We start from the raw sequence: 12,493 nt of genomic DNA on the forward strand, positions 1-12,493 counted from the left end.
ACTTCCACCTAATGGGAGAATACATGAAAGATACCTGTGAGCAGCCACAGGACATAGACATACATGTTTGTTACAAGATGATTGGGGGCCTCAGAGAATGGTATTGAGGGCCACAGGTTGTGCACTCCTGAATTAGAAGAACCACATACAATTCCTAAAGCTTGGTGCAGTAGCTCAGATTCAATGCAGTCATGTGTTGTATTGCCTTGGATCTACCCCTTTCTTTTAAATCTGTAAACCTGTAAGAGGAGGAACCCAAAGGGTTTGCTTATAGTCTGCAATTATGACCTAACAGGTCTGCAATGGAGTTGTGTACACAAAACACAAAAGTATTTAAATAAAGGCTATGTATGTATGCTATGTATGAGTGGTATGCTTGGTCCTGCACCACCCACTCATGTGCACAGAATAACCCCAATTCCACTAACACTTGTATTGCATCATAAAGGGCAATGAGTGATGTCCACAAGGAGAGTGTTATTGCCTCATTAGGGAGATAAATCTCCCTGGTCAACCCTTGTAGACCAAGAGGCGGTACAGAGAGCCTAATTACAAAGAGCCCCTGAGCATGCTTATATTACAGCACAGGGTAAGAAACAGAAAAGCGAGCTGACCCTCCTACAGGCTGAGGAACACAGTTGCAATTTTCTAGCAGGAAAAAGCCCCATCTTCAATGGGGGAAATTTATCCCGAGACTACTATCTGAAGTCAGTTTTTGCTTGAGTCTACGTTGGGGTACTTTCTGACAAATTTATCAAACGCCATAGGATGTTTGTTAAATTTGGTGCCTCAGTAAACCTACCACTTTTGTCTAGAAATGCTACTGCAGTATTTATGTGTCAACCCACACTGGAGAGAGGTTGCAACTCTTAAAAAAAAAAAAAAGTCTCAATGATAAATCTGGAGCAAAACTAATTAAAACAGCTAACCATGCCGACATTTCCCACCCACTTTTCAAAACTGGTGTAAAAGACATTTTTGTGCAAGTGGGCCCAAAAACTCACAAAGCCCTATTCAGGAGGTAACAACTGATTACCTATCCTTAGAATACTGCACTAATATCAGTGGGGGTATGGGGTGTTGGATTCCCACCAATCAGCTGTTCTGGGGTAGTTCCAGTGCTAGAACTACACAGCTCTGTCCATTGTGTATGGGACAGCACTCCACCCATTCACCTCAATGGGAGTGACACTGAAGTAAGCTGCTCCACCCATGACACAGTGGATGGAGCTGTGCAGTTCTGGCACCTATTCCTGGCACTGGAGCTACTCCAGAACATCTTGAACAGTGGGAGGGGAGGGGGGGTGTCAGACCCCCACCAATCTGGTATTGATAACCTATCCTAAGGATTCCCATCTATGACATCTTCCTCATATTTACTTAAAGAAGCACTCCCATCGTTCCTCTCAAAACTTTAAGTTATGTCTACAAGTATGTTCTTGCTGTTGCTTTATCCCTGCTAAAAGTCTGCTTTCTAATTTTCCTATGCTGGTCTGCCATCTGTATCTGCCTTTTCTCACTACTATATTCATTAAAAATGACTCCTGCTCTTTCAAAATGCAAGTGGGCCCAAAAACTCACAAAGCCCTATTCTGTGACTTTTTGATGACAGAATTCTGGGGTGCAGGGTGTGATAAATCCTCACTTTGTGTTTAGCTGCTTGACTGAGAATACTGATAAATTTTAACAGTTTGAGCGGTGTGCCTGGAATTCCTTTCTAGGGCAACTTCAAACATTGCAGATTACACACGCTTTTCATATGCAGATTTTAATGCAGAAAAACCGCAGTGGAAATGCATTATCAGCAAAATAAATGAAATTTGATAAATCTCATGTACCCCTTGGGGAACGTCTATTAAGACATCCCAGTCTTAGTCCTTCTGCACGGTCAGTGGATGCTCCAAAGGTATGTAGAGGCGCAGGCCACTACATAACTTTGGCGCTTCCTCCAGCAGGCTACGCAACATACTAAAATCTGTGCCAAATCGTCGCCAAAAACTGGTGTGGAAAATGATAAATGAAACAGGCCTGCCGGCCCGCCCTCTTCCTCGCCCACACCCAGCCTCCTTTTCTCTGTACGCAGGAAAAAGGTGTGAATGTCAAAAAGCTGCAGATTTTGCCACAAATAACCGCTGCAACAAAATCTGCGAGAGTAATACACCAAAAAGTGGCATATAATTCATAATAAAAGTCCCTCTTTTTGTATATGTTCTGAGTGGAAATTGAACTGCTGTGCTGTTTTTGAAATCCGTAGCATGTCAGTTGTTTCTATGGTTTTTTAGTGCATTGCAAAAGGTTGAGAGCAGGGCAAATCTGAAATTTCAAGCAGAAATTCTGTTTGAAAACCAGTAACCATGTGCAGGTAGCCTTAAAGAAAGCCTTTCACTGGTCCTGAGATTACAATGTGACTACCTGGCAGTGTAGGGCTTGGATCAGTAGATGTACGTGCACTCATTTCGTTTCAGATTTGCTGCTCTGTTCCCCTGCTGTGCCCCCAGTTCTGCTTTGCCGCCCTGTATGCTAATCCATACCATCGGTACAGAGAGGAGGAGACGGCCATGTTTCTAAGGGGACGTCTCCTTCTCCCTGGCTGTGAGCGGTCCAATCGCAACGGAGCACGTCACAGCTATTGAGAAAAAAACAGCTCACCTTCTCCCTGGCTGTGACGCAGAACACTATAATGTCATAATATGTCATTATGTCATAATATTGTAATGTCAGGACCAGTGAACGGTCCTCTTTCAGAAACATGTATGTATTTAAAATGTAATTTTGTCACGGTCACGAAATATATATATATTTTTTTCCATACAGCATTGGTGCATAGAGGAGCGAGAAGTATAATTGAAATGTTTTAGGTTAAGTTCTAGACCTTGCAATTTGCTGTGCTTTTACAAGCGGTAGCATCTAGATCTTACACACTGTATAGGTGAACATGATTTATAACATTCAGGTTTGCATTCATAGACTGTGGGCACCGTCCCAATTATGCCGACACTCACCTTTGCAATTTCATCAATAAAGCACACATGGGACACTGGGTCTCTTTTCTTTGTTAAAACCTTCTGGAGATGTTGCACCTGTAATACACATTATATATTAGGCCATGTTCTCTGTCAGTTCAGACAATATGACAGTAGAAAACATTGTAACCGTTATTTTACCTGGACACAGGAGGCATAAATTTGATCCATTAGTTTTTCCATATTTGTCCAAAGGGCTGCACGAAATGCTGCTGTGTTCCCTGGCTGAGGCATAGCTGCACGACCTGGGGCACCTAACAAGACAAAAAGCTCTTTAGTTTTCTTTTTATATCGTATATACAGTTAAACCTGTACATAAACTACATCCTTATGAAATAACATCCCAATAATCCTTGATATGTAGATTCTAGGCTTCCAACCTCTGGTGTATGTACTGCTACAGTAGTACACGTCATGTGTCTGAGGCATTTACACTGTCCTCAGATTGTGCTCCACAGGCTTGCGCCCACTTAGTATGAAACTGTAGGTAGTCCATACTGAATTGATACAACACTATTCCTCCTCCTACTTTTTTGGTGTTCAATTTTGGTTTTCACTGAAAATATTATTTTATGTTAAAATAGTCCAAAATCAGTGTTGTAAAAAACAAAAACACATATATAAAAGCTGACGACAGGAATTCAGCTAAAAGAAAATGACATTTCAATGCACAAACATTTCAAAAGCAGTCAGGTAGGTGGATATGTAGACAGAAAACTCTTGTAACGTGAGTGTGGGCAGATAAAAAAGATAAATAGATTTACCCTGATGATTTGGTAATGAGGACGGTGTTGACAGCTTTCTCATTTTCACTTATTCGTCTCTTATATACAGTTGAAACCAGAAGTTTACATACACTATATAAAAAGACACATGTGCATGTTTTTCTCAATATCTGACACAAAATCAGAATAAACCTTCCCTGTTTTTGGTCAATTAGGATTATCATAATTATTATTAATCGCCAAATGCCAGAATAATGAGAGATAGAGAGAATGTTTTAAGGCATGTTTATTACTTTCTGCAAAGTCAAAAATGTACATACATTTCATTAATATTTGGTATCATTGCCCTTAACTCCTTAAGGACCGGGCTCATTTTCACCTTTCACCTTGCAAATCTGACTAGTGTCACTTTATGTGGTGATAACTTTAAAATGCTTTTACTTATCGAGGCCATTCTGAGATAGGTTTTTTGTCACATATTGTACTTCATGACACTGGTAAAATGGAATAAAAAAAATAATAATTTTTATTTATTAAACAAAAATACAAAATTTGCCAAAATGTTTTAAACATTTGCAAATTTCCAAGTTTCAATTTCTCTAGTTCTATAATACATAGTAATACCTACAAAAATAGTTATTGCTTTACATTCCCCATATGTCTACTTCATGTTTGGATCATTTTGGGAATGACATTTTATTTTTTGGGGATGTTACAAGGCTTAGAAGTTTAGAAGCAAATCTTGAAAATTTTCTGACATTTTCAAAAACCTACTTTTCAAGGACCAGTTCAGGTCTGAAGTCACTTTGTGATGCTTAAATAATGCAAACCACCCAAAAATGACCCCATTTTAGAAACTACACCACTCAAGGTATTCAAAACTGATTTTACAAACTTTGTTAACCCTTTAGGTGTTCCACAAGAATTAATGGAAAATAGGGATACAATTTCAGAATTTCACTTTTTTGCAGATTTTCCATTTTATTTTATTTTTTCCAGTTACAAAGCAAGGGTTAACACCAAAACACAACTCAATATTTATGGTTCTGATTCAGTAGTTTACAGAAACACCTCATATGTGGTCGTAACCACTGTACAGGCACACGACAGGGCGCAGAAGGAAAGGAATGCCATATGGTTTTTGGAAGGCAGATTTTGCTGGACTGTTTTTTTCACACCATGTCCCATTTAAAGCCCCCCTGATGCACCCCTAGAGTAGAAACTCCAGATGTTGAGGGAAGTGTCATATTTAAAAATATATGTATATATGCCGTGACATATATACATATATATTAGCCCTTGTCTATGGGCTCCTCCAGGTGGGATCTGTGGATATGCACAGAGATGTATGTAGGCCCCTTGGCGACATGCATCTCTGTGTATATGTATTAATGGAAGTAATGTTTTTGCCCGGTGGGTATGTGTATATGTGTGTTGAGGAAGGGTGGTAGATATGCATGCCTACTGGGGCATGCATATATATATGTATGGGCAGTGCATAATCCCCTCAGAGGGCGATGTGCGCAGATGTGCCCAGCACCTGCGCCCATCTGCCTCTGATATTCCCCAGGGGCTCATTCATGCCCCTGTGGGAATTGATATATATGTGCCCCCTTGATATATATATGCCCCCTTGATGTATATATGCCCCCTGAATTAACCCTATAATCCATATATGCTTATAGATGTGCCCCAAGCATCTATGGGCATATATGGCCGGAATCCCACCTGCTGGGGAGGGGGAGTGGAGGAGACGAGGAGACCGACAGTTGGACAATTAGGTCCAGCGTCGGCCTCTACAAAGGACAGATGATCAATAAGATCCTCTGCCCTTTGTCACCATCTCCGGCAGCGCCGGAGATGGTACGCCTCACAGAGACATGGGAACAAAGAGTTCCCATGCCCCTGTGAGTGGCTGACCTCCGGCGCTGTAATTACAGCGCCGGAGGTAGGCGTCCGCTTCACAGGCGGGAGGATCAAAGGATCCCCCCCCCTGGAAGCGTGCTCCGAGATCCTCGGGCCGGCGCGGTGACGTCACATCACCGCGCCGGCCCACGTGTTCAGGCCGGCCGTGCGCATGCGCACGGCGGCAATAAGAGGACTGCGAGCGGGCGCTGCCAGGCTTAAATAGGCCAGGCGGCGCTCCGCTCGGGAGTCGGGTAAGTCCACCAGCAAGAGGAACATCCCCTGGACCAACGAGCCCCCCTGGACAACGAGCAAGAGACCATAAGTATCGCTCCCCTATACCACCAACGAACCTTATTACCCTCTTATACCTCCCCCTATTAACCCTATAATCTACCCTATACCACCAACGCTACCCTATAACCTTATTACCCTCCTATACCCCCTCCTATCTACCCTAAAACGCTACCCTATACCACCAACGACCCTCCTATACCTCCCCCTATCAACCCTAACGCTACCCTATACCACCAACGCTACCCTATAACCTTATTACCCTCCTATCTACCCATATCACCCTCCTATCCACCCTTCCCTATATCATACCTACCCCTGTTGTATACCCTCACCCCCTGTACCCATTGTTTATCCTATCACCCTACCATCCCTGTTACCCTGGGATAAACCCCTATATTGTGGTATCCCTGATTTACCCTGTTGACCCCTATTACAGTTTGTGGTTTGCTTACTCCCCTGTAAGACCACCGTTGACACTTGTTGTACCCCATAGGGATAGTATAGAACTAGGTGGGTGGGCTGTTAATATACTTGTATGTGTGTATTGTATAGTTAGCTAATGGGTGGTATTTTGGGAACGTGTAGTGTAGTTTAGGATTGTATATTTGTGGTGCTGTATATTTACTACGTTGTGTACGTCTATAGATATATATATATTTATATCCATTGATCCATAAATATATATAGATATAACGTATTGTAAGACTTGTATGATTGGATTGTATAATAAATATTCTTTATTATTCATAATACATTGTATGGTGTTTTTAGTAGTCGCCGCCGTAGTATAGTGTCAGTAAGGCGCTTGCAGTTAGCTTAGAGATTAGTGTAAGGCAAATTATAGTCAAAGCATTGTATTGTTGACATATAAAGGTGTAAATAGGCGGAGTCATCAATATTAAATACCAATAATTAATATACCCTTTAACATTGGCGAGCCAGGCCCACTGCTCAGAATTTGTATCTGTGGTTGGTTTTGGAAAGGAAAAATCACTTACGCTGTAAACTAATCAGGTGGGAAGGACGCGGTCAGTGGATCTGAGCGTCCATAGCCTGCAAGTTCGGACAGGTAGAGCGGGTTTTCCTCGATCAGAAACAGACACAGAGCAAACTCTACAGCAGAGAATCTAAAATCTTTCCTGATCTTTGTGTACTAATATTTTCTGATTCCCTTACACGCCAACTGGAGAGAAGTCATCACATACACCACTGAAGAGAGAACCATTATCGTTGAAACAGAAGTCGTCTGGCTGGTCGGGAGAAGGCGTTCCGAATATTGAAGGACCTCCTCCACGCAGCAACACAGTATCAACGACACCAATGAAGATGGCCTCTCGTCAAAAAGTGAGTATGAACTTCACCACACTGCAACACCTCAGCAAACATAGCACATACAACCCCATCATCCCCACCACTTACAAATCCACTGAGCTGCTATGGTCCACTTTATTGGACCAGGCATACGCTCACGATAAACTCTGCATTAATCGTAGTGTGTTCAAAAAGACGACTCCAAATGTTAGCCAAATTGGTTCACACCTTTGAGGATATCATTTGGAAGCCAGAACATCTAGAAACACTTAACAGCACAACAAAGGCAGAGGAAGTTTCCAACATGGCAAACTTTCACTGCAATTGTTGTGTTGAAAACATTAAACAGTTGCACACATTACAAACACAACTACAAGAGAAGTCCCAGTGTACAGCCGAGAGGGGCAGGGAGATTTGCGTGTTAGAGTCTAGACCAGTGATGGCTAATCTTTTAGAGACAGAGTGCCCAAACTGCAACCTAAACCCACTTATTTATCACAAAGTGCCAACACGGCAATTTAACCTCAATACCAATATAGTGTATCTTCCATGTACTTTATCATTTAGCTATAATAACTGCCTACATTCAGTGCTCCGACTGTGCCGTTCATAGCATGTCCTTCGCTGATGAATGGCAGGAAAAGTATGAGGCTTATTGGTACACCATAGACTTTTTCCAGGGTGCGGGTGCCCACAGAGAGGGCTCCGAGTGCCGCCTCTGGCACCCGTGCCATAGGTTCGCCATCACTGGTCTAGACTCTCGGACAAGGAGAGTTTCTACTCTGACATGGACAAGGAACTGCTCAGACTGTACACTGAGATAAATCAGTTCAGGAACAATACGGTATCTATGGATAGCATGATTGTTCAACTTCGAGAGGACCTGGCTGCAAAAACGCAAACCATTGCGGATTTGCAGCAGGTCATCTCGAATCTGTCACGGCCTGGTGCTAACAGCATGTTGCCCACGAAACAGGTTTGTGTTTCGGGAACGGCACATGGAGAGACAGCGGCGACAGCGCCAATATCTTCCACGGATCAAACACCCGATGCAGTAGACACCAGGGGACAGGTGGAACGGACGCTACCTTTTACCCAAACCCCCAGGGAGAATAGGGGTAGCAACCGATTCCAGGAACAGGGCAACGATTGGAGAGAGGAAAGTGGTTGGCAATTTACCACTTCCAATCCGCCAACGCGTCCGGAAAGACAGGAAGATTTTTATCCTAACCATTCCAGTATGGAAAGGATAAACTTCCTGTTACGGATTTGCAAGGAGATCCCAAAATATGATCCCATTGTAGATCCGTTTACTTCATGTGATATCTTCGAGGGTCACTGTAACAAGTATTCAGTGGCTCACGAATATCGCATGGAGTTATTCAAGTTATGGTTACCTACACACCTAAACCAAAGGTATGAGGTAACGGGGAGGACACAACCCATGAATGGACAGTTTTATGACAAGGAGGAACGTCTCTCCATACTCATGAGACTGGCAACGGGCCATTGGGACGTCACTCCAGATATTCTGTCCAAGTTCAAACCCACTATACATGACGAACCTTTGTCTATGTGTAGTCGGTTTGAAGCCATGTATAGAAGGGTTACAAAGGATCACGGTATCGGAATTCCACAGGGTATGATACGTATGTTTGTGGAGAAATTCCCATACCTTGATACTGCAATCCGGTTGAGCGCAGCCAGGGAACCATCCCTCACGGATGCTGCTATGATTATTGAGCAGTGCAGACAGGATACACTGCTCAATAAGAAATTTGTCAAAGTGACGGAGCGTGCGTCTGTACCTGATATATCTCAAGATGATCAGGTACAGCACACAAAGGGTAATTCAACTATTCGCCTCACGGCCCCGCCATTGGAAAGGATAGGAAGCATTCAATGCTTCCTATGTTTACAATACGGGCACATAAAGAGGAATTGTCCACAATGGTCACGTAATAACCGGACAAATCCTGAGAGAACGGGCAATAATAACGGTTTCAAGATGAAACCTAATTAGGCCAAACCAGTGGGGGAATATCTGGGACATTCACAGGTCCAGACACCAAAACGTGTGGCTGTTGTGAATGACCCAGCGCGTTCGGTAAGGAGTGTGGAATCCCTGGAATCCACACTAAGGGTCCATAACAAGAACCCACAAGTGGCAGTATGTACCTCACAGGTACCTACTGGGAGTCTGGTAGAAATTGATTGAAGATCAGGGATCCCTAAAGAACTGGCGCCAGTATGTCCTATCATACTGGATTCTTCAGGGAGACCCCACATAAAAGCCAAAATCAAAAATCAGGACGCCGAAATCATGCTTGACACTGGTGCGGAAATTTCCATTACCAATGTCAAACATGATTTACATCCCAACAGCCCTTAGTGTGTGGTGATCGGATTTGATCACCAACAAGGGGGGGTGAAGGCCCACAGAATAGAAGAAGTAATTGTCCAGATTACCACTCACACGACCCTTAGGATCCCCATGTGGTATTACCCCGGTTCTGACAACATTATTGGAACCGACGTAATGACACAAAATGGGTGGATCCTAGATCTGGCAAATAGTATTGTATGGAAGGGTCCCAGACAATCCAAGGTGTTTGTCATCCAACGCCAGTTTCTGGGACCACCATTGCCAACAGTAGATGACTCTACTGAAGTACTTGAACACAAATGGCCTGAGATCTCGCATAATCCAGATCTTGAGCCTATTGTGTATGAGTACCCCGATCTGTGGGCCCAGGGAAAAAACGATTGTGGCAGACTGATTGGAGTTCAGGTGGACATACAAGGTCCCGACCCTCCACCTCAACGCCAATACCGCTTTCCGCCAGAAGCCACCCATTCAATTTTGGACACTGTCCAAGAATTGAAAACTAGGGGGGTGGTCATAGAGGGCAATTCTAAATGCAACAATGCCCTCTGGCCAGTAAAGAAAAAGGACACCAATGCATGGAGGCTCACCATAGGCCTCCGGGTCCTCAACAAATACACCCCAATGTCCGCTCCAGTGGTGGCACAGACTCCCGACATCATGGCCAGAATAAGCGGCAAAAGTCGCATATTCTCAACCATAGATGTTGCCAATGGGTTCTTCTCAATTGAACTCACTGAAAACTGTAGGTACAAATTTGCCTTTACAGTAGGGGACAAACAGTACATGTTCGGTGTACTCCCCCAGGGATTCCACAGTAGTCCCACGTATTTTCACCAGGCATTGGCGGCCGTTCTGAGTGTATTTTCACGGCCGGGATGCCTTCTGCAATACGTGGATGACCTGCTCTTACACACAGAAACCATAGAAGAACACTTGGTTCTGTTAAAAGAGCTATTGGGACTCCTGGCCAAGTCAGGACTCAAGCTGAGTCCCCACAAGGCAAATTTGGCCAGAACGGAGGTGACTTACCTTGGAGTCCAAATTTCTTTTGGAGCCAAAGGAATCGTGGCAGCCAGAGTGGAAGCCATGGTAAAGTTACCTAGGCCAGGCACTCTACAGGATTTGAGAAAATTCCTGGGAGTTGCTAATTTCATGAGGGAATTCATAGAGGATTTAGCTGCTAAAGCAAAACCCTTCTATGAACTCCTCAGAGGAGAAGACCCTTCAATCAAAGGGTGGTCTGATGCACAGGAAGAGGCCTTTTCTACTTTGAAAAGGGACCTTTCCTCTGCCCCTGTATTGGCCACCCCCCACCCTGAAGGGGAAATAGCCATACAGGCGCATGCAGGGACGGAGTCTATCTCAGCGGTCCTCCTACAGCAGATAGGGTATGACACTAGACCGCTGGGATACTTCTCCAGGTTACTTTCGCCTGTTGAACGAGGGTTCGATGAGTGTGCCAAACAACTGGCAGCCATACACTATGCCGTCAAAACCACTGAGCATATTGTAGGCTTCAGGCCCCTCACTTTACAGACTCCACACTCTCCATTGGCCCTCCTGCTCCGTGATACACTCCCTGGAGTCTCCAAACAGAGATTCGGGAGGTGGATTATGGATCTCAGTGGCCGGAGTCTGCAGGTGAACCACAAAGCCAAGTATATTCTGTCCCAGTTACTGAACCTAACTGGCACCGAACATGACTGTGGCCAACCAGCGCATATCAACGCGCCACAAATTTTCAGAACCGATAAAAATCCAGAAGACAGAGTCATCTTTGTTGATGGCTCTCGATTTTTCATGGATGGGACCTATGTCACAGGTTTTGCTGTGCTGGATGAGACCACAGGTACCCAGAATTTTGTCAAGTTACCAGGTCACATGTCGGCACAGCGGGCGGAACTGGAGGCAGTCAAGAAAGCCTTACTTCTTCAACCCCCAGGGAAACAAACTATATATAGCGACAGTTCATATGTAGTTCGTTCTCTCACCCTGCACCTGGACACATGGAAAAGACGAGGATTTGTGGATAGCCAAAACAAACCTCTGGCTCATTTGTCGGTCCTGAAAGAACTTTGGGAATGGGGCATGGCACACCCGGCAGAAGCAGCCATCATAAAAATCCCTGCGCATCAGAAAGGGGATGAGCCTTTGACGCTAGGTAACAACAAGGCGGATGAATTGGCCAAACTAGCGGCAGTATCTGGGATCCTTCAGGAAACAGACACTGAGCCGCTACCGGCCTACCAGATTGCAGTTCGCACCAACCTGAGTAAAGGCCCGGTGTCATTTGAGGAGAAACAAGCAAAAGATCCTCTTCTAATGACACACCTCACATCTCCACAGCATCCCTGGTCAATACAGCAAGGGATCCTGTGTTATGATACCGGTACACAGCAACTTCCTCTTCCCGTGGTTCCACAGCATCTGCAAGCAGAACTGACCAGATTGAACCACCAACTGTTTGGACACCTGGGCCGGGATAAACTCTTGTCTCTCCTGAGAGGCAAATTATACTGGCCGGGAATGTCCAACACAGTAGAGGAAGTAACACAACAGTGCCTGGTATGTGCTCAGGTTAACCCAAGGGCATCAGCCCTGAAGCCGGTGTTGCAGCGAGTTCCTCCTGCAGATGGTCCATGGTCCGCACTACAAATAGATTTTATAGGACCTTTACCAACAGGAAGTCGTAACTATCGTTACGCACTGGTGGTAGTGGATGTTTTCTCTAAATGGGTAGAAGCCATCCCCACGGTTAACGATTCGGCTACAACCACTGCCCGTGTTCTCTGGGAACAGGTTCTGTCACGATGGGGTATCCCCAGATTGATAGAGTCAGACAG

The 12,493-nt window shown here is 44.5% G+C and overlaps 1 protein-coding gene across 3 annotated transcripts in view; it reads right to left on the bottom strand.

Annotated features, from left to right (window-relative positions):
* Positions 1 to 12,493, bottom strand: part of COG5 (component of oligomeric golgi complex 5) — a 412,214-nt gene that overhangs the window by 137,573 nt on the left and 262,148 nt on the right. For all 3 annotated transcript variants that reach the window (XM_044280195.1, XM_044280194.1, XM_044280193.1), the window contains 2 exons: positions 3,165 to 3,277; positions 3,003 to 3,080 (listed from right to left, as the gene is read on the bottom strand). In XM_044280195.1, coding sequence (XP_044136130.1) covers positions 3,003 to 3,080; positions 3,165 to 3,277 — 191 coding nt within the window. The remainder of the gene's footprint in view (positions 1 to 3,002; positions 3,081 to 3,164; positions 3,278 to 12,493) is intronic.

Source organism: Bufo gargarizans, chromosome 2 (assembly GCF_014858855.1).
Source record: "Bufo gargarizans isolate SCDJY-AF-19 chromosome 2, ASM1485885v1, whole genome shotgun sequence".
In the NCBI taxonomy this organism is placed as follows: domain Eukaryota; kingdom Metazoa; phylum Chordata; class Amphibia; order Anura; family Bufonidae; genus Bufo; species Bufo gargarizans.